Source organism: Aotus nancymaae, unplaced genomic scaffold (genome assembly GCF_030222135.1).
Source record: "Aotus nancymaae isolate 86718 unplaced genomic scaffold, 86718_ANA_hifiasm-v0.15.2.pri h1tg000108l, whole genome shotgun sequence".
In the NCBI taxonomy this organism is placed as follows: Eukaryota; Metazoa; Chordata; class Mammalia; order Primates; family Aotidae; genus Aotus; species Aotus nancymaae.
Genome location: NW_026988523.1, coordinates 12,126,780 through 12,148,707, shown reverse-complemented (window position 1 = coordinate 12,148,707; position 21,928 = coordinate 12,126,780). Strand labels below are relative to the sequence as shown.

Genomic DNA, 21,928 nt, shown 5'->3' with positions numbered 1-21,928 from the left:
TGTGTATCAGCTATTGACTATAATTTTGCTTTTTTTCTTTTTTTTTGAGACAGGGTCTGACTCTGTCACCCAGGCTAGAGTGCAGTGGCACGATCTCGGATCACTGCAACCTCTTCTTCCTGGGTTCAAGCGATTCTCCTGCCTCAGCCTCCTGAGTAGCTGGGGTTATGGGCATGCGCAACCATGTCCGATTAATTTTTTTGTATTTTCAGTAGAGACGGGGTTTCATCATGTTGGCCAGGCTGGTCTCGAACTCCTAACCTGAAATGATCTGCCTGCCTCAGCCTCCCAAAGTGCTGGGATTATAGGCGCCCAGCCAATTTTGCTTAATTCTTATGTGGTAGATACTATTATTGCTCCTATTTTATAAATAAAGGAAAACCAAAATTGATAATTTTCCCCAAATTATATACCTAAAAGTAGTAGGGCTGAGATACAAATCCAGGCAGTCCATATCATATACCACATATCATACCATACCATAGAGCAATGGTATGTACTATCTATGCAGATTTATGGACTTTGCAAAGTAGCTATGAAGTAAAAGATGCTGCTTCAGGTTTTGAGGTGGTATTTGAGGATAACTGTAAAAGGACACAACAGGATGACTAGAAAAGGACATTACAATTATAACAAGGGAAATTTCCAAATCTGCCCTGAGGAAACAAGTTACTCTTTGAGGACACATACATGTATCAATTTACATTTATTTACTTTAAACTTTTTCTCAATACAAACATATGCTAGCTGTTTAAAAAAAAGTGCCACTCTAGAAATGCATAATTAAAAAATTTGTGAATATCTATCTATTAAGTATCTACTACGTGTAAAACATTGAACATAGAAATACTATGGTAAATAAGACAGACATATATTCTCTCAGCTTTGTTTTCAGTCTATACTAAAAAAAATACTTTCAAAAAAGTGGATACATACTTAATATTTTCTTTCATCGAATTCAAAGACATACTTTTTTCAAAGTGCCCTTTGATCTACGGCTGTATCTTTTAATCTATGGTATGGCATGGTTTAATTAGATGGTTTTTCTTTCTCATTGATACATAAAACCAATGGCATCTTAGAGTCATGAAATATATCTTGATCACCTTTTCATTAGTATATAATGAACTAACTCATTTCTCATTTCTAAATAGTATTTCTTTCTTTTTGAGATGAAGTCTTGCTCTGTCACCCAGACTGGAGTGCAGTGGCAAGATCTCTGCTCACTGCAGCTGTTGCCTCCTGGGTTCAAGTGATTTTCCTGCCTCAGCCTCCCGAGTAGCTGGGATTACAGGCCTACCACCATGCCTGGTTAAGTTTTGTATTTTTAGCAGAGACAGGGTTTCACCATGTTGGCTAGGTTGGTCTTGAACTCCTGATGCACCTGCCTCGGCCTCCCAAAGCGCTGGGATTACAGATGTGAGCCACCAAGCCTCGCCTAAATAGTATTTCACTGCACGGGTATAACATCTTTTATACAGGCAGATACATTTAAGAGTCTGAAGAGATCAAAGATTTGGAGTAAAATAGGGAAAATACATAAAATAACTAGAAGAGTAATTTCCACAACTGATTTTTTTCCAGCAGCTAATTCATTTTATAGTAACAAACCCAAAACCTACTAAAAACTAAAATTTAAAAAAATATAAAATTGAATTCTATAAATACAATGATTATAAAACAGATTTCCAAAGGCTTTTTCTTAAGAAAAGAAAGTAGTATGGAAGAAAAAATAGTTCTTGAAGATTTTACATACAAAGATATTTTTGGTTAATAATTAGCTCAGTTTCGGCCGGGTACGGTGGCTCAAGCCTGTAATCCCAGCACTTTCGGAGGCCGAGATGGGTGGATCACGAGGTCAAGAGATCGAGACCATTCTGGCCAACATGGTGAAACCCCGTCTCTACTAAAAATACAAAAGTTAGCTGGGCATGGTGGTGTGTGCCTGTAGTTGCAGTTACTCGGGAGGCTGAGGCAGGAGAACTGCTTGAACCTGGGAGGCAGAGGTTGCAGTGAGCCAAGATTGTGCCACTGCACTCTAGCCTGGCACCTGGTGACAGAGTGAAACTCTCTCAAAATAAAAATAAAAAAAAAAAAAAAGCTCAGTTTTAAACCAGATTTCATAACTCATACTATAAAAAAATAAATAAAAAATAATAATTAACTCAGATTTTGGGAGACTTGGTTTAAAAATGTCAAAAGAAAACAACAGTAGTACCAAAATAATAAAGGTGATGGGTGCAATGGTTCACACATGCAATCCCAGCATTTTGGAAGGCTGATGTGGGAGGAATGCGTGAGCCCAAGAGTTTTACTGAGCACACAGTAAAACTCCCATCTCTACAAAAAATTTAAAAATTAGCTGGGTGTGGCGGCACATGCCTGTAGTTTAAGCTACTCAGAAAGCTGAGGCAGGAGGATCCCTTGTGAACCTAGGAGTTCGAGGCTGCAGTGAGCCATAATCGCACCACTAAACTTGCCTGGGAAACAGAGCGAGAACGTGTCCCAAAAAAAGAAAAAAGAAAAGAGAAAAATAAAGTTAAAAAAAAATGTCACCAATGATTCTTAAGCAAATCATTACTAGCATTTTGGTCTATTACTTTCCAATCTTTTTTTGTTATATTTTCTCAACATTTGATCACAAAAATTTTCAGTTGTAAGACTGAAATGAGTATTTATATACCCATCACTTATTCGTTCATCCTTCAAAACTTTTTTCTTTTTTTTTTTTTTTTTTTTGAGATAGAGTCTCACTCTGTTGCCCAGGCTGGAGGGCAGTGGTGCAATATCAGCTCACTGCAACCTCTGCCTCTGGGTTCAAGTGATTCTCCTGCCTCAGCCTCCCAAGGAGCTGGAATTACAGTCATGCACCACCATGCCCGATTAATGTTTTTATTTTTATTAGAGATGAGGTTTCACCATGTTGGCCAGGCTGGTTTTGAATTCCTGACCTCAGGCGATCCGCCCACCTCTGCCTCCCAAAACGCTGGGATTACAGGCATTAGCCACCATGCCTGGCTCATCCTTCCAAACTTTTACAACAGAGTTGAAATTGTACTAATATAAAATTTTATGTCCTTATTAGGATAAGTCCACATAAATAGACTCAAACTACTATATTAGTCAGTTAAAATAAAAACAACCCATTTATATGGCGTTCTTCTGTTTTTTAAGTTCAAATTCAGGTTTGGGTATAGAGAATAACAACTCAATAAGTGAGGTCAAGAGGTAGAGAGATATCGGAAGAGTTTTTTTTTTTTTTTTTTTTTTTAGCATTCATTATTCCTCATTTTCAATATTTACACTAAATTTCAAAAGAGGATCTTCAAAAATAGGAACAGCATTTGACCAGGCCCACAGGGAGACCTGTCAACATGGCTTTACTTACTTTGTGATGACTGCCAAAATGATTCTGTATATTTACTAGATGATCTGGTGATTTGATCTAAAAAATAAAAAACAACAGTACACTATAAATAATGTTCAACTTTTAAAATGCACATTTTACAAGACAACAGTGAGAATTTAATAAAAAGAGCAAAAATATTCAGATAAATCCCAGGTGATTAAAAACGTGGATGTATAATTTATTTTAAAAAGTTTCTGTTGAAGTGTCTGTTCATATCCTTTGCCCACTTTTGGATGGGTTTGTTTGTTTGTTTTTTGCTTGTATATCTGTTTTAGTTCTTTGTAGATTCTGGATATTAGCCCTTTGTCAGATGGGTAGATTGCAAAAGAAGACATATGTGAGGCGAACAAACACATGAAAAAATGCTCATCATCACTGGTCATTAGAGAAATGCAAATCAAAACCACACTGAGATACCATCTCACGCCACTTAGAATGGCGATCATTAAAAAGAGACAACAGATGCTGGAGAGGATGTGGAGAAATAGGAACACTTCTACACTGTTGGTGGGAGTGTAAATTAGTTCAACCATTGTGGAAGACAGTGTGGCGCTTCTTCAAGGACCTAGAAACAGAAAATCCATTTGACCCAGCAACCCCATTACTGGGTATATACCCAAAGGATTATAAATCATTCTATTATAAAGACACATGCACATGGATGTTCATTGCAGCACTGTTTACAATAGCAAAGACCTGGAACCAACCCACATGCCCACTGACGATAGACTGGACAAGGAAAATGTGGCACATATATATCATGGAATACTATGCAGCCATAAAAAATGATGATTTTGTGTCCTTTGTAGGGACGTGGATGAATCTGGAAACCATCATTCTCAACAAACTGACACAAGAACAGAAAATCAAACACCACATGTTCTTACTCATAGGTGGGTGTGGAACAATGAGAACACATGGACACAGGGAGGGGAGCATCACACACTGGGGTCTGTTGTAGGGACCAGGGGAGGGACAGCGGGGGTGGGGGTTGGCAAGGGATAACATGGGGAGAAATGCCAGATATAGATGATGGGGGGATGGAGGCAACAAACCACATTGCCATATATGTACTTATACAACAATCCTGCATGATCTGCACATGTACCCCAGAACCTAAAGTACAATAAAAAAATAAAAAAAAAGAAAATAAGTTTTTCTTGTTGGATAAATGATTTGCAAATATTTTCTCCCAGTCTGAGTCTTCTCATTTCATTTTATTAGCTATGTCTTTCACAGAGCAGTTTTTGATTTTGATAAAATTCAGTTTGCCTTTTTTCTATTGTTGATCATATTTTCATGATGTACCTAAGAATTTTTTTTCTAACTCAAAGGCACAAAGATTTCCTTTTTTTCTAGAAGTGCTATAATTTCACATTTATTCCTATACTACATTTTAATCTTTTAAGCTGTGAGGTGTGGAAGGGTCAGGAGAGTTTTGTTTTTGTCTTCCAAAGGGTTTAACCACCATTTATTGAAAACATTATATTTTTCTCAGTTGAACTGCCTTTGCACTTTTGTCAAAAATCAGTTGACTATCTTTGTCTGTGTCTATTCCTGGAGCCTCTTTATTTTCCATAGATCTGTATGTCTATCTTGCCATGAGTATCACACTCCCTTGGCTACTGTAGCTTTATGTTAAGCATTAAAATCAGGTAGTGGGAGTCCTCCAACTTTATTTTTCAAAAATTTTTTGGTTATTCTATTTCTTTTGCCTTTCCCAATAAATTTTAGACATACCCTGTCAATATCTGCAAAAATTCCTGCTAAGATTTGCTTGGGATTGCATTGAATTTGTAGACCATTTTAGGGAGAATTGAGAGCAATACTGAATTTCCAATCCCTGGACACACATTTGTCACACCATTTATTTAAAAAAGAAAATAATGTTTTCTTTTGTGAGTGTTTTGTAGTTTTCAGCTACAGGTCTTGCATATATTTTGTTAGATTTATACCTATGTGTTTCATATTTCAGGAAATGATATAAACATATTTAAATGTTTTTCATTGCTGACATATAGAAATACAATTGTTTGTATATTGATTTTGTATTTAATGTATTTAATTTAACACCATGTTATCTGAAAATAAAGAGAGATTTACTTCTTCCTTTACAGTCAAAAAAATAAAAACGTTTCTAGGTCACGGTGGATCACACCTCCCCAGCACTTTGGGAGGTAGAGGAGAGCTGATCACCTGAGGTCAGGAGCTTGAGACCAGCCTGGCCAACATGGTGAAACCCTGTCTCCACTAAAAATACACAAAACAGCCAGGCGTGGTGGTGCATACCTGTAATCCCAGCTATTCAGGAGGCTGAGGCAGGAGAATCGCTTGAACCCAGGAGGCGGAGGTTGCAGTGAGCAGAGATCACACCACTGCACTCCAGTCTGGGTGACAGAGTGAGACTGTCTCAAAAAAAAAAAAGTTAAAAAAGTTTCTAAAGAGTCATGTCATATCAAAAAAATTAGCTAATTAATTATATCTTTTCCATAACCACTTAAGAACATGCCAACAAGGTAAGGAGATAATAAAAGCTTTAAGTTGAGGAAAATTTTGAAAGTTTACAACAATGGATCATCTTGAAATCATTAATATCCATTTTGCTTTAATTTTTTTTTTTTTTTTCCCGAGACGGAGTTTCGCTCTCGTTACCCAGGCTGGAGTGCAATGGCGTGATCTCGGCTCACTGCAACCTCTGTCTCCTCGGTTCAGGCAATTCTCCTGTCTCAGCCTCCTGAGTAGCTGGGATTACAGGCACGCGCCACCATACCCAACTAATTTTTGTATTTTTAGTAGAGACGGGGTTTCACCATGTTGACCAGGATGGTCTTGATCTCTTGACCTCATGATCCACCCGCCTCAGCCTCCCAAAGTGCGGGGATTACAGGCTTGAGCCACCGCGCCCGGCTGCTTTAAATTTTTATTGCAAGTGGGCAATATTTTTGTATACTGTTTTTCTTTCTCTTTTTTTTTTTTTTTTTTTTTTTTTAAGAGACGGAGTCTCACGTATTGCCCAGGCTGGTCTTGAACTGAAAAGATCCTCCTGCCTCAACCTCCTCACTATCTGGGACTACAGGTACTATCACCAAGCTTGACTTTGGGTCTACTCTTCTTAAAAACATTTTTTTAAATATAAAAGTAGAATTTATAACTAAATTAGTTTAAAAGTGATCAGGTTGCTATTTTGGAAACAGACACATTAACATAAAAAGGTGAAGTGGCCAGTTTTTTTTTTTTTTTTTTTGAGATGGAGTCTCACTCTGTCACCCAGGTTGTAGTGTGATGGTGCAATCTGAGCTCACTGCAACCTCCACCTCCAGGGTTCAAGAGATTCTCTTGCCTCGGCCTCCCGGGTAGCTGGAATTACAGGCATGCACCACCACGCCTGCCTAATTTTTGTATTTTTAGTAGAGATGGGGTTTCATCATGCTGGCCAGGCTGTTCTTGAACTCCTGACCTCAGGTGCCCCTGCCTCGGCCCCCCAAAGTGCTGGGATTACAGGCATAAGCCACTGTGCCTGGCCTAAACATTTTTGAAAGTATACTCCTATCACTAAAAAACAATTTTGAGACATTCATCTTCCTAATACTATATACAGATATATAAACACATGTGCACTACTGAAATAATACATTAACTAATGTGTTGTGTATATTATAAAGCAAATAAAAATGAACTTTAGGCCAGGTGCAGCAGCTCACACCTGCAATCACAACCCTTTGGGAGGCCGAGGCAGGAGGCCTGCTTGAGCTTACGAGTTCTGGGCAACATGGCAAAACCATCTCTACAAAAAATACAAAAAATAACTGGCTGGGCATGGTGGTACGGGCCTGTAGTCCCAGCACTTCGGGAGGCCAAGGAGGCTGGATCACTTGAGCTCAGGAATTCAAAACCAGCCTGGGAAACCGGGCAAAACCCTGTCTCTACAAAAAATACAAAAATTAGCCAGGTCCCAGCTACTCAGAGGCTGAGGAAGGAGGATTATTAGAGCATGGGAAGTGGAGGCTTCCGTGAGGTGTGACTGTACCACTGTACTCTAGCCTGGACAACAGAGTGAGACCCTGTCTCAAAAAACAAAACAAAACTCAAAACCTTTAAAAAGGATGAAATAAAAAATACATAAAAATGACATTTCAATATTTTCTCTTTTTTTTGAGATGGAGTTTTGCTCTTGTTGCCTAGGCTGGAATATGATCTTGGCTCACCGCAACCTTCACCTCCTGGGTTCAAGTGATTCTCCTGCCTCAGCCTCCCAAGTAGCTGGGATTACAGGCATGGCCTACCATATCCAGCTAGTTTTGTATTTTTAGTAGAGATGGAGTTTCACCACGTTGGTCAAGCTGGTCTTGAACTCTTGACCTCAAGTGATCCACCTGCCTCAGCTTCCCAAAATGCTGGGATTACAGACGTGAGCCACTGTGCTCGGCTGACATTTTAGTATTTTCTTCCTACATTCCAATGGATCTTCTTGTACCTCTTTGGTGATGACTGGCCTGGAAGATACTCTAGAATAACCAGTATTATTATTATCATTATTATTATTTTTGAGATGGAGTTTCGCTCTTGTTGCCCAGGCTAGAGTGCAATGGCACAATCTTGGCCCACTGCAACCTCTGCCTCCTGGGTTCAAGCGATTCTCCTGCCTCAAGAATTCTCTCCCGAGTAGCTGGGATTACAGGCATGCACCACCATGCCCAGCTACTTTTGTATTTTTAGTAGAGTTGGAGTTTCTCCATGTTGGTCAGGTTGGTCTCGAACTCCTGACCTTGGGTTATCTACTCGCATTGGCTTCCCAAAGTGTTGGGATTAAGGCATGAGCCACCGCATCCGGCCTTCTTTTTACCCTTTTTTTTTTTTTTTTTTTAAGAGATGGGGTCTTGCCATGTTGCCCAAGCTGGTCTCAAACTCCTGGGTTCAAATGATCCTCCCACCTCAGCCTCCCAAAGTGCTGGGATTACAGGCATGTGCTACTACACTCAGCTAGCCAGTATTATCCTTAATATGCCTCTAAATTTTGTTCTTTAGCTAGAGTTTTCTTCTGCATGTAGGTATGTATGATTCAGTAAGGCAACAAGAACTTATTAATATTCTAAAGGGATCACAGGACCTGGGGTTTACTTACTTCCAAATAGTTATGCTGGCAGCAATGGCAGCAAACTCTTAGCTATATAAATGGCTTAATTGATCTCTAATTTTTAGAGCTGCATGTAACATATATGAACACTAATAATAGCACTTAATCTGAGTGTTCATTAGGTGCCAGGTAAGTGCTTTGCATATGTGAATTAATTTAATCCTTGCAACAATCCAGAAGACGAGACTGAGGAACACAGAAGTTAAGTAACTGTCTAAGGGCATAGAGCTAAAAACTGAAGGATTGGAACCCAAGAATGCTGGCTAACCACTGCTAGCACATTACAAATCTCCATTTCTGTATCAAGAATAAATGGAAAAAATGAAGAAGGGTGGGAAATACACAGAATAACAAATGCCCTTCAACCAGCTTATAATGCCAAGCATGGTGGCTCACACCTATAATCTCAGCAATTTGGGAGGCTGAGGCAGGAGAACTGCTTAAGACTGGGAGGTTGAGGCTATAGTGACCCATGATCACATCACTGCACTAAAACCTGGGTGACAGAGTGAGATCCTGTCTCAAAAAAAATAAAAAACAAAAACCAAACCAGCTTATGTACTTATTTTTAAAGTGAAATGATGAAGTAAAGAATACGAATTACAGGCCAGACACGTTGGCTCATGCCTGTAATCCCTGCACTTTGGGAGGCTGAGGCAGGTGATCACCTGAGGTCAGGAGTTCAAGACCAGCCCGGCCAATGTGATGAAACCCCATCTGTATTAACAACTCAAAAATTAGCCAGGCGTGGTGGTATGTGCCTACAGTCCCAGCTACTTGGGGGACTGAGGCAGGAGAATCACTTGAACCTGGGAGGCAGAGGCTGCAGTGAGCTGAGATCGCACCACTGCACTCCACCCACTGTACTCTGGGTGATTCTGTCTCAAAAAAAAAAGAATAGGAATTGAAGAAATTTTAAGGAGGTGGTGAGGGGAAAGTAGAGAACACTTTTCTGCAGGACTAAAGTATAAAATTACTCATTATTTATAGAGTTTACAAACTTGTTCAGCATTATCTTTTTTGGGGAGAAGGGGTCTTGTTCAGCATTACCTTAAGCCTCAAACTGGTATTTTTCTCTCTTTAGTCTTTAGTCAACTCTTTAATTGAATAAACTTAAATTCACATGAACAGTCAGAACCTGTTAATTACTAACTTGGTTTGAAGTTGAAAATCAGAGATAAAAATAGTTATTTAATTAAATTAAAACTTCCTGAAAGTCACATTCCAGACAGTGTTGTCAGTCCCAATGGCAATGTGATTAGTTTCTCTATAAAATTCAAAAACAACAAATCACTCTTCTTTTGAGCACAAAAATATCTTATTTTCCACAAATATCAAAAAAGCTAAAAGTGATCTGTTTAGAAAGCATTGACATTATTAATCAGATGTATACATGAAATCAGTAGTTTTAAGAAATATTAAAAGTTCATGACTTTTTATAAAGTATTAAGAAAAATTTGAAAGTTTTTTTAAAAAGCAAATTCATGGAATGCCAAAGATAGCTTCTACAAGAAAAGTCATATATATATAAAGCAATGTTACCTCCGGATTCATCAGAATCCCAGGATCTGGTCTTAACAGGAGTGACACTGCTATGAGAGCTGTCTTGATCATCTTCTTCAGTTTCTCCTAAAGAGACGTAAACAATATACTAATAATGTCTTATTTTAATGCTCAAAAGATCTGAATTCAAAAAAACCAAACAAGTAATTTAACATTAAAAGAAGGCTTTTAGGTTATCAGATACATAACTGCTGTTTATTACACTTATTATTTTGAATCCCAAAGTTCCAAATGAACTAAAATTTAGCTCATTTTGTGTTCTCTAGGGCACATAATACTTTCCTAAACAAATATTCAGAGTACTATCTAAAACACTATATTCTAAGGCTTTAATGTAGAGTCAAAAACGAACGGATGAGCATTAAACAGTAGAAAAATTTTAGTTTATGGGGAGAAAAACTAGATAATTAGTGTGTAGTTAAATTCAGATGGGTATTCGTGCGTGTGTTTGTGGTAGAGGGGTAGTGTACACACACCTATGTACAAACATTCTATCATGCAAGTGACTACCCTCAGACTGCTGGACTTCAACACAAACTACATTTTATTCCTGTACTTTTCAAACATAAACTGCTTATGAGAATTTGGAAAACTGATTATTTTAATACAATAATAGAGAATAATGCCTTTAAAATGAACTCAAATAGACAAAAGATGCTTAAAATGTAAGGCTGTTATCACTCATTCTGTCTGTCCTATTTTATCTGCCCCGTTAACAGTTCAGATAAGCAATAATTTTTTTCATGAAGAAAAATACATTATTTTCTGTTCTCACTTTTTTTTTTTAAGAGATGGAATCTCACTATGTTGCCCAGGCTGGAGTGCAGTGGCTACTCACAGTTGCAATGTTACTAATGATTATCACGGGAGTTTTGACCTGCTCGTTTCTGACCTGAGCGGATTCATCCCTCCTTAGCCAACATTGTGGTCCTCCGCTCCCTGGAGGTCACTATACTGATGCCGAACTTACTGCAGACACCTGATCAGCATAGCGTACTATAGCCCAGAACTACTCGGACTCAAGTGATCCTCCTGCTTCAGCCTCCTGAGTAGCTGGGACTACAGGCACGTGCCAGAGAGCCCAGCTCTGTTCTCATTTCTTAAGTATCTGTCAAGATGGCTTCTAATATAAAGAAAAAGACTTCAAATATATATTGTATGATATTTACAAATAAAATACCTTCTTCAGAGAAAATGACCTTCTGTTGGACACTGGTGGCTTCTAGAAGAAAAAAGCATACATCAAATATTAAACATATAACATCAAAAGCTAAAGCTTAGGAATAAACGTAAGAGCATCTAGTTTAGGAAAATGGACATAACGACATACTAAAAAAATTCTTTTTCTGTTAAATCACTAAGAATCTATCATTTTCTTCTAGGCTGCTTTAGAAATAAGTCTGATATACACTAGAATAAGAAATGAAGAGTTTGGCCAGGTGTGGTGGCTCATGCCTATAATCCCAGCACTTTGGGAGGCTTGAGGCAGGTGGATCACTTGAGGTCAAGGGTTCGAGACCAGCCTGGCCAACATGGTGAAACCCTGTCTCTACTAAAAATACAAAAATTAGCCAGGCATGGTGGTGTGTGCCTGTAATCCCAGCTACTGGAGAGGCTGAGGCAGGAGAATGGTTTGAACTTGGGAAGCAGAGGTTGCAGTTGAGATCGCACCACTGTACTCCAGCCTGCGAAAAAGAGCAAGACTCCATCTCAACAACAAAAAAGAAATGAAGTGTTTAATTTTCCTTCAGTCACAGGTCTATTTTTACTCTAAAATGTAACCTTTATATGAAGAAAACATTAAATTCTACATTGACAAATATTCTAGTGTGTATAAGTTTACTATATTCTCATTCTCTGACTTGCCAAATCCCCTATACTCTCTTTAAAAACGGATTACAGGCCGGGTGCCATGACTCACGCCTGTAATCCCAGCACTTTGGGAGGCTGGGGCAGGTGGATCACAAGGTCAAGAGGTCAAGACCAGCCAGCCTGGCCAAGATGGTGAAACCCTGTCTCTACTAAAAATACAAAAAAATTAGCCGGGTGTGGTGGCAGGCACCTGCAATCCCAGCTACTCGGCTGAGGCAGAGAATTGCCTGAACCAGGGAGGTGGAGGTTGCAGTGAGCTGAGATTGTGCCCCTGGGTGACAAAGCGAGACTCTGTCTCAAAAAAAATTTTTTTTAATAAATAAATAAAAATTAAAAAAAAAAAACTGACTACACTAACTGGACTGATGAACCAGTTCTTTAGGGCAGTGGTGTATCCAACGAGGAAGAAAGGTAAAGAAACTTCTAGTTCCAGCGGGTCCATGTTCATCACTGTTTTCCAGAGCAACAGAGAATTTGAAAAAAAATTAACAAGCAAAACATATCAAATAAACTTGAAACACAGTATTTTTACATGGGCTATTCTGAAACACACACATACACAAAAGTGAGATGTACCCAAACGCAGGTATTGCATACGTGGGTTAAAATATTATTGAAGGATCATTATGTGGAGAAGTAGCATGATTTAGAATTCTTCAACAAAGCTGAGAAAATTAGTTTCTTTTCAGCTTTTATCTTTACTGATCTTAACCTCAATTTGTATACTAAAAGGGACAATAATATTACAGAAAGCAACTGCTAACACATTATATGGTGAATTTGAAAATATTTCTTTCAAATCCATTTAATAAGATTAGTAGAATACTGGTCAACATTTGAGATCCACTGAAATACGCCCTCTTGATAGTGGCAAGTGTAAATCAATATCTGAAATATATACGCTAACTTTTTTTTTTGAGATCGAGTCTCGTCTGTCGACAGGCTGGAGTGTAGTGGAGCGATCTCGGCTCACTGCAATCTCTGCCTCCCAGATTCAAATGATTCCTCTGCCTCAGCCTCCTGAGTAGCTGGGACTATAGGCACTCACGACCATGCCCAGCTAATTTTTTGTATTTTAGTGGAGACAGGGTTTCACCATGTTGGCCAGGATAGTCTTGATCTCCTGACCTCATGATTTGCCCCGCCTTGGCCTCCCAAAGTGCTGGGATTACAGGCGTGAACCACTATGCCCAGCCACCAACATTTTTTTATTAAAAAAAAAAACAAAAACTAACACAGAGAAAACTGTTCATGACACTATGTGACTCTTAAAGAGCCAGACTCTGGTCTGGGTGTGGTGGCTCACGCCTGTAATCCCAGCACTTTGGGAGGCTGAGGCGGGTGGATCACAAGGTCAAAAGATTGAGACCATCTTGGCCAACATAGTGAAATCGTATCTCTACTAAAAATACAAAAATTAGCCGGGCATGGCAGCACACACCTATAGTCCCAGCTACTCAAAAGGCTGAGGCAGGAGAATCACTTGAACCCAGGAGGCGGAGGTTGCAGTATACAGAGATTGCACCACTGCACTCCAGCCTGATAACAAAGTGAGATTTCATCTAAAAAAAAAAAAAAGAGCTAGACTCTGGTGTATTCGGTATTATTTTGCTCTAAGTTTCTTAGGAACACTGTCCTTTCTTTTTCTGAGGGAGAAAAAGGAAAAGTTAAACTTATCTGGTAGTGTTCCCTTAAAAAAAATTTTGTTTTAAGATTTTAACTTAAAACAAGAGATGGGGTCTCACATGATAACCAGGCTGGTCTCAAACTCCTGGCCTCAAGCCATTCTCCCATCTCCTAGCCTGTAATCCCAGCACTTTGGTCTCCTAAAGTGCTGGGATTACAGGCACGAGCTGCATTAACTGGCCCAAAATTTTTTTTAAATACAGGAATTAGCCAGGCATGGTGGCACATGACTGTAGTCCCAGCTACTCTGGAGGCTGAGGTGGGAGGCTTAGTTGAGCCTCTGGAGAAGCTGGGACTACAGTGGGAGGAGGAGAGCCAAGGTCACACCACTGCACTCCAGCCTGGGTGAGAGTAAGACCCTGCCTTAAAAAAAAAAGAATAGAGATAAACAAACCTAATTCACTCATTTTAGTATTTCCATTTGTTTTGTATGTCGAATCTGCAAGAGACATAGCAAGAGAATGATTAGGGCTGAAAAGGAAATGCATCATATGGTTCCTTATCACAGGTTCATCAATGAAGCCTTAGTAGATCTTTACCACTGAAATACTTAAAAGGAGAGTCAACTATCTATCAAAATAAATCAACATAATTCTTAGAATGAGAAGCGACAGAAACCTAATGTAAAGATAAATACATTCCCTTTTTAGTTCCCATGATAAAGCATCTTTAAGAGCCAAAAAACAATGAAAATGAAGTAGAAGTAGACCACTTGGAGTGACCTTATTAGTTTTCTTCATAGTCATGAAATCAATTTCAGGCAATACTTTTTAAAGTTTTAGAAAAAAAAAAAAAGGTAACTGAGGGAGGGACATTCTGTAGTCCTGTGCCACAGAGCTCCATCTTGAATTTTTTGTTAGCAGTATACTGGAAGAATAAAGTCCCTGACCATAGTTTAAAATCATCATAGCTAACAGAAAGAATCACAGCAACATATAAGAAACAATCTCTTAAAAAAATGTGGAAGTCCTTTATATATGAAAATAGAAATATCTCTCTCTAGGTATGTTAAATAAACATAAAAACAAACAAGAAAGTACAGAAAAGTAAGCCAGGTGCCGTGGCTCACGCCTGCAATCCCAGCACTTTGGGAGGCCGAGGTGGGTGGATCGCTTACCCAGGTGTTGAGATCAGCCCAGGTAACGTGGCAAAAACCCATCTCTACAGAAAATAGAAAAATTAGCCAGGCGTGGTGGTGCATGCATAGTCCCAGCTACTTGGCAAGCTGCGACAGGAGGACTGCTTGAGCTGGAGAGGTTGAGGCTGGTGTCAGCCCTGGTTACACCACTGCACTCCAGCCTGGATGACAGAGTGAGACCTCGTCTCAAATTGGGAAAAAAAAAAAAAAAAAAAACAGACAGAAACGAGAGTTTAGTAAGCCAAAATTTGTGTTACAAAAAAGGCAAGATAATTTTATATGAATTTCTGTAAATCTTCAAAAAATGGAAACTGACAACATGGGTTGCTTTTGATGAAGAGAGACTGGCTGGCTGAAGGACAGAGAGGGCAGGGAGAGTTTTTAATGTATATTTATAGTAACTTCTGAGTTCTGAACCATATGAATACATGTACAACCATATTTAAAAATAAAATTGTATTTATAAAAAAGGTAAGCCAACAGACAAAACAATCTCTTACCAGATCTTGGGTTTCTTAGAGGGGGTCGACATAAGCTGATTACAAGATCTTCACTCAGCACTAATATAAGAAGAGAAAACATTTAAAAATATATAAAATGTGAAACACATTAGTTTTATTATATAATCATTCCTTATTTATTCAACAAAGGTTTACAGGGCTTTTATTCATGCTAGAGAATTAGAGACAAGTTTTCTTTCCTTTTTTCTTTTTTTTTGGGGGGGGGATAGAGAAAAAAAAAAGCCTGTTGCCCAGGTTACAGTGCAGAGGCACCATGTTGGCTCACCACACCTCCACCTTGAGGTTTTCAAGTGATTCTCCTGCCTCAGCCTCCCGAGAAGCTGGGATTATAGGTGCCTGCCACCACACCCAGCTAATTTTTGTATTTTTAGTAGAAATAGGGTTTCACCATGTTGGCCAGGCTGGTCTTGAACTCTTGACCTCATGATCCACCCGCCTTGGCCTCCCAAAGTGCTGGGATTGCAGGCATGAGCCACCATGCCTGGCCAAGAGACAAGTTTTCTAAGTGAAAACTTCTGTGAACTAGTGACAATAGTGAACTAGAGACAAGTTTCCTGCCATATAAAGTTTATAGCCTTGATGGAGAAATTTGCAAATTTTGTCATCAAACAGTATCTGTAGGAAAGAAAAGAAATACTAAATAAAATTATTCTAAATGGCTCAATTAAGAACCAAAATCTGTATTATAGCACCAATTCAATTATCTATTCCATTTGTGACTGACCCTCATTGTGGATTACTTGTGGAATATTTTAATTTTAGGGTTAATATCCTGAGACTTAATATACTCATTCTAACTCTTTAACCTTGTGTTGAGGAAATGCAAATTAATTTTAAATAAAGAGGTTAATGTGGGCCAGGGTTCAATTCAGACTGTCTATAGTTCAATAGCATACGGTTAGTGGAGAAGCCGATTCTACTAAAATGTTAATTTTAGTCTAGAAAACCACCTATAAAGATGTTTTCTCCAAGTACTTCACACAACATATTCTAAAACCAAATACATATCAAAATTTGGATTATATTATGTTTTGTTTCATGTATCTGCATAAAAAAGCATTATGCCTTAGCTCTGAGTTACAAAAACCACATTCTGGAACTTTGATGATCCCCTTAAATATTCCAGCTCTAAGATTCTATGAAATATCTATCTCAGTTAGTATTTCACATATCAAGTATTTAGAACTTGTATCAGTATCATTAAAAATAAATCTTGCCAGCCTGGGCAACATAGGGAGACCCTGTCTTCACATAAAATAAAAAATAAACCAGGCATAGTGGTGTGTGCCTGTAGTCCCTGCTACTTGGGAAGTGAAGGCAGGAGGACAGCTTGAGCCAGGAGTTTGTGGCTGCAGTATAACTGCACTGCACTCCAGCCTGGGTGACAGTGAGACCCTGTGTCTTTAAAACAAAAACAAAAACAAAAACGAAAACCCTTGCACATGTGATAATAAAGGCAAATTTTAGTTCCTGTTACTCCACATATGACAACTACCTTCCTCTTTGTCTTCTCTGTATTCTAGCCTTTTCAGGTTTAATTAAAACCTAAAACTCAAAATCTATTTTTGGCTTGTTTGCTTTTACTAAGCTATGTTTAATCAAACTTACTCTATAGACATCAATTACTACTTCAGATCCCATCTTTTCATTTAAGAAGCATTTCCTGTATGTGCTACTATATACATAGCCCTATGTAAAGTACTTGAAAGACACAGGGTACCAGAGAGAGGTATGAGAGAATAAAATATAAAGGACCCTTCTTTGGTAGGAGGCTCCCTCACTTGTCTGCTTTTGTTCACCACTGCACCCTCAACATCAAAGCATAGAGACTGGTACAAGGCAGGTGCTCCATAAATATCCGGAGAATGAATGAATGCTCTAACTACAGCAGCTAGAGAAGCAAATGGTCACGATAAAATAGTAAGCATTTAAAAACAATTATCTACGATTATTTAGCTAGAAACCACACTGGTAGAACAAAAATACCCATTTAACTTTAGGAAAAGTAATTACAATTTGTCCTAATATATTTTTAGATTAAAATTTAAAATTAGTTTCGTAAGTTTCATAAACTAATTTTTTAAAATTTGTTTCATAATTTCCAGAAAGGAATGAATCTGGCCATAGAGGAATAACTGTTATATAGGTATATATGACCTGAATTGATTAAACAATCTAATGTCTATTTTAATGTGAAAATAACTCAATTATGAAATGTCAAACAAAAAGATTTCAAACTATATTCCTGTTCTGAACTAATCAACATTTTTCAAGTTTTCCAATAACATGATGACCAAATTACGTAGATATTTTTAGTATGTTGTTTTATAAGGTGGTCCTTTGGTTTAGTCTATATTTTTTTATTTTTATTTTTTTACATGGAGTCTTGCTCCATCGCCCAAGCTGGAGTGCAGTGGCATAATCTCAGCTCACTGCACCCTCTGCCTCCCAGGTTCAAGTGATTCTCCTGCCTCAGCCTCCTGAGTAGCGGAATTACAGGTGCCTGTTGTATTTTTAGTAGAGACAGCGTTTCACCATATTGACCAGGCTGCTCTGACCTCATGATCCGCCCACTTTGGCCTTGAAATGCTAGGATTACAGGCGTGAGCCACCGTGCCTGGCCTAGGTCTTTATTCTTAAGGGTATCTTTGCATTATTTTCTCTCAGACCACACTGGTAGCCTTATATGCAATTACAGCAATATTCTGAATACCAAAGTTAAACTGCACATCTATCATTCTATGAGGAAGAAGGGCTTATCCTTCCTTAAACCTGTACTTAAAGCAGTCCTCCATCAAAGAGTGACTCCATTTAAAAAATTTCTCTTAGACTTTATAAGCGTTTAATAATTCCCTAAACTCTCCTTTCATTAAGAGGCACGGGACGGGAATATGCCAAGTATTAGATGTAGTACAAAAGCCCCTTTTAGAGGAAGAAAACCCTGAGTATCTCAAACTTCTCAAAGACAGACATACTCTTATATCTAGTGATACTGAATGCGCAGTGTGCTATTGATACAGTCCCGAAATCTATGTACGGATTCCATTTAAACTGTCATTTATATTAGTAAACTTTTTTTTTTTTTTTTGAGACGGAGTCTCACTCTGTTGTTCAGGCTGGAGTGCAGTGGCACCATCTCTGCTCACTGCAATCTCCGCCTCCCAGGTTCAAGCGATTCTCCTGCTTCAGCCTCCTGAGCAGCTGGGACTACAGGCGCATGCCACCATGCCTAGCTACATTTTTTTGTATTTTTTAGTAGAGATGGGGTTTCACCATGTTAGCCAGGATGGTCTCGATCTCCTGATCTCATCATCTGCCCGCCTTGGCCTCCCAAAGTGCTGGGATTACAGGTGTGAACCACCACAACGGCTGTAAACATTTCAAATTTCCATTTATAGCATGAGCTTCCTTAGAAAAAGGACACATTTAAGCAAAATTGTATGAACTTCACATTTCTTGTAAAGTGCTATGAGAAAAGAAAACCCTCACTTGTATGTTTTATTGGGTACAAAGTGATTTCAAATGTACTACCTCATTTCTCCAGTGGCCCTGTGACTTATGCAGGGCAAATAACACAGATAAAGGCCTAAGGCTCAAGGTGGGTGAATAACTTCACCGAGGTCCAGTGTTTTTCCCACAACCTCATGCAGACATGATGTCCTTTGTTAACAGTCCTTAAATATGAGCCTAATATAAACTCCAAAAAGACTATTCCAGACATTCTATTACATAATAGTTTTATAACGGTCTGGAGGCTGGCACTCAGTAGTCTTCATTACACCAATTTACTTAACTTCATAAATTGTATAAATTACTCTAGATTTAAAATTTGAAATATTTTTGCTTTCCCAGGTATACAATAAAATCTACTGTAAATAAATTTAAGATTATGGTTTTCTAAAATGGCCCAGAAAATCTGATTACAGCATCATTGTTCAAAGCATTTTTCTAAGATAGTTTATAATCTTCACACAGTAACATAGACTATTCAAGGAATACGGGATAGGCTGGGTGCAGTGGCTGACACCTATAATCTCAGCACTTTGGGAGGTCAAGGTGGGTGGATCACCTGACGTCAGGAGTTCAAGACCAGCCTGGCCAACATGGTGAAACCCCATCTCTACTAAAAATACAAAAATTAGCCAGATGTGGTGGCAGGCGTCTGTAATCCCAGCTACTCGGGAGACTGAAGCAGGAGAATCATTTGAACCTGGGAGGTGGAGGTTGCAGTGAGCGAAGATGGTGCCACTGCACTCCAGTCTGGGCAACAGAGCGAGGCTTGGTCTCAAAAAAAAAAAAAAAAAAAAAAAGAAAAAAAAATTTAGCATAAAGGTATGTTTATTTGAAACTGAATTTGAACCAGATATATTTATTCTAAATTCAGAATAGAATGGTTCACATTATAAGGCATAATCTTATTAGAAACAATGGATAAGTAAGTCAGGACCTGGGTACTAAAAACCAGGGATGATCAGTTTTAATAGCTATGATCATTTATTATTGTGAGACTTTCCTAACATCAAAAAAAGCAAACTGAAAATTAAATGGAACTAAAACCCAAAGCATTAACAACTTAACTGGACTTAATCCTTTCTCCAGCTTTTTAAAATATCTTAAACAGCTTTTAAAACTTAAGTAAACTATTAAATGTAGCCTACTTCCATGTTACATTGATTCTAAGACAAGTTTTTTACACCCTTTAACATCCCAACATCTCTGAAATTGGGATGCATCATATAATTATGGCATATTACCATAAATTACCAAAAAATTGGTGGCATTTTCCCCTGCCAGGTGGTACATAAAACAATGATGATGTTTCTTAGAGTTGATGGCATCTTAGATTTGACAAATCACGGTATTAAACTGAAAAGACTGAATACATTGTGCCAAGATTTTACCAAGAAGAAAACTTAATCCATTTTAAACAGAGGGCAGTATGACACATTCATTCATTTGATACTTAACAAACTTCACTAAGTAGCTAGTTATGACACTAGAGAATGACAGTGAGCCACTTGGGGGAGAATGAAAGGGCTCTGGAGAAGACAAACCTGGGTTTGAATATTGGGTTCAGTCACATATGTGATCTTAGAGAACGTCTTAGCTTCTCTAGCTTCAGTTTTCTCTTCTATGAAGTTGGTATAATATTTATCTTGCAAGGTTATATGGGTGCTGCTCCTCTGAGTACTCTGCCTTTGTCTTTTCTTTACACATACTTACATTGTTTAATTCGATGAACATTAAAAAAGCTGGCAGGTAAGGAGAAAAACAAAAAGTTAACTATTCTTACCTGGAGCCTCTTGTGTGCTCCTGACAGTTTTCTCTGAGATCATTTGGCTTAAATCACTTTGGGAAGATGATTCATCCTCTAAAAAAACAGACGTAAAAAGAGTTAAAATTCAGAACATGACCTGGGAGATTGTGGCACAGATTATGGATTTTTATAACAATAACAGAAGCAAAAATGCAAGGAATTCACTTCTTTAGAAACAGGTAGTTAGGTTTACCAAACTGAGGAATTAAACTAGTCAGAATTCCTCTTGAGATAGAATACAACTAATTCATCAGAACATAAATATATTTGCATTGCTGTTTTACAAAAATATTTACTTCAGAAAAGTAAAAAGATAGGGTAGAGAGTCACAAATGGTGTGAAAGAAAGCAGAAGAGTGGAAAATGTTTAAAGATTTTTATTAAATCCTTAAAGATTTAATAAAATAGGGGTAAATTCTTTACTTGTAAAAAAAAAAAAAGTTAGCCTATATAACTGCACTAGGCTCTGTGGGACTCAATACAATGTAAAATATTTATTGCCCACCATGTGCAAAGCATTCTTCCAAGTACTGAAAGATACTGGGTTAAACTAAGTACTTAAATCACTATCAACTATATATAATAGGCTCCTTGTCTGCAAAAACTTTATAATCTTAAAAGAGATAAAACTAACACATACATGGGCTACACTGTCTTGAGCTGCTACACCCAAAAATAACTGACGAAACTTTAACATAAAGTTTCCAAAATCAAGTCTTCAAATCTGTTAGCACCTTCACGAGTCAGCAGGAAAACCTGCAGCCTATCACCGTGCTCTAAGCTGCAAACCCACTCTTCCTCAATTCAATAGTCTACCACAAACTGTGTCATCCCATGGTGACTCAGATCCGCTGATTTTTACCTCACAGGTACCTTACCGTAGGACTAACATGAAACTTCATCTGTGACTCAGTGTTAGGTTCCAAAATGGGGAGGGGAGGGGAGGGTGGGAGAGGAATAGGTTAAGGAAACTGATTGACCTATGACTTATCTAACAATGTACCTTCACTTTGTCAGCATCCCTTTTGTTCATTTAGATGAAAACGCTAGTGAATAGTCTTGTTTTTCAGGTTGCTTTGTCAGCCTGATTTGCCACACTACTTTAGGTTACAGTGACAGTCACCAAAGTGGCAAATTTTTAGCAGGGACCACCACACTGGAGAAAGAGCAATCAGCTCAAGTTTATCAGACACTGGGGCACATCAGTGCAGGATAAATGAGTTACCCATTTCGGTGTAAGCATTGGGTGAGGTCTCAAATCAATTCACTAAACTCGGCAACCCCTCGAA

General features: G+C 38.3%; 1 protein-coding gene across 3 annotated transcripts in view; it reads right to left on the bottom strand.

The window, feature by feature from the left end:
* Positions 1-21,928, bottom strand: part of TOR1AIP1 (torsin 1A interacting protein 1) — a 36,166-nt gene that overhangs the window by 13,030 nt on the left and 1,208 nt on the right. Inside the window, exons 2-7 of one of the 3 annotated variants that reach the window (XM_064370705.1) lie at positions 20,617-20,694; positions 15,303-15,362; positions 14,059-14,103; positions 11,287-11,328; positions 10,086-10,172; positions 3,389-3,445 (exon numbers count right to left, since the gene is read on the bottom strand). In XM_064370705.1, the coding sequence (XP_064226775.1) occupies positions 3,389-3,445; positions 10,086-10,172; positions 11,287-11,328; positions 14,059-14,103; positions 15,303-15,362; positions 20,617-20,694 (369 nt within the window). The remainder of the gene's footprint in view (positions 1-3,388; positions 3,446-10,085; positions 10,173-11,286; positions 11,329-14,058; positions 14,104-15,302; positions 15,363-20,616; positions 20,695-21,928) is intronic. The other 2 variants (XM_064370706.1, XM_064370707.1) reach the window with 2 other exon arrangements.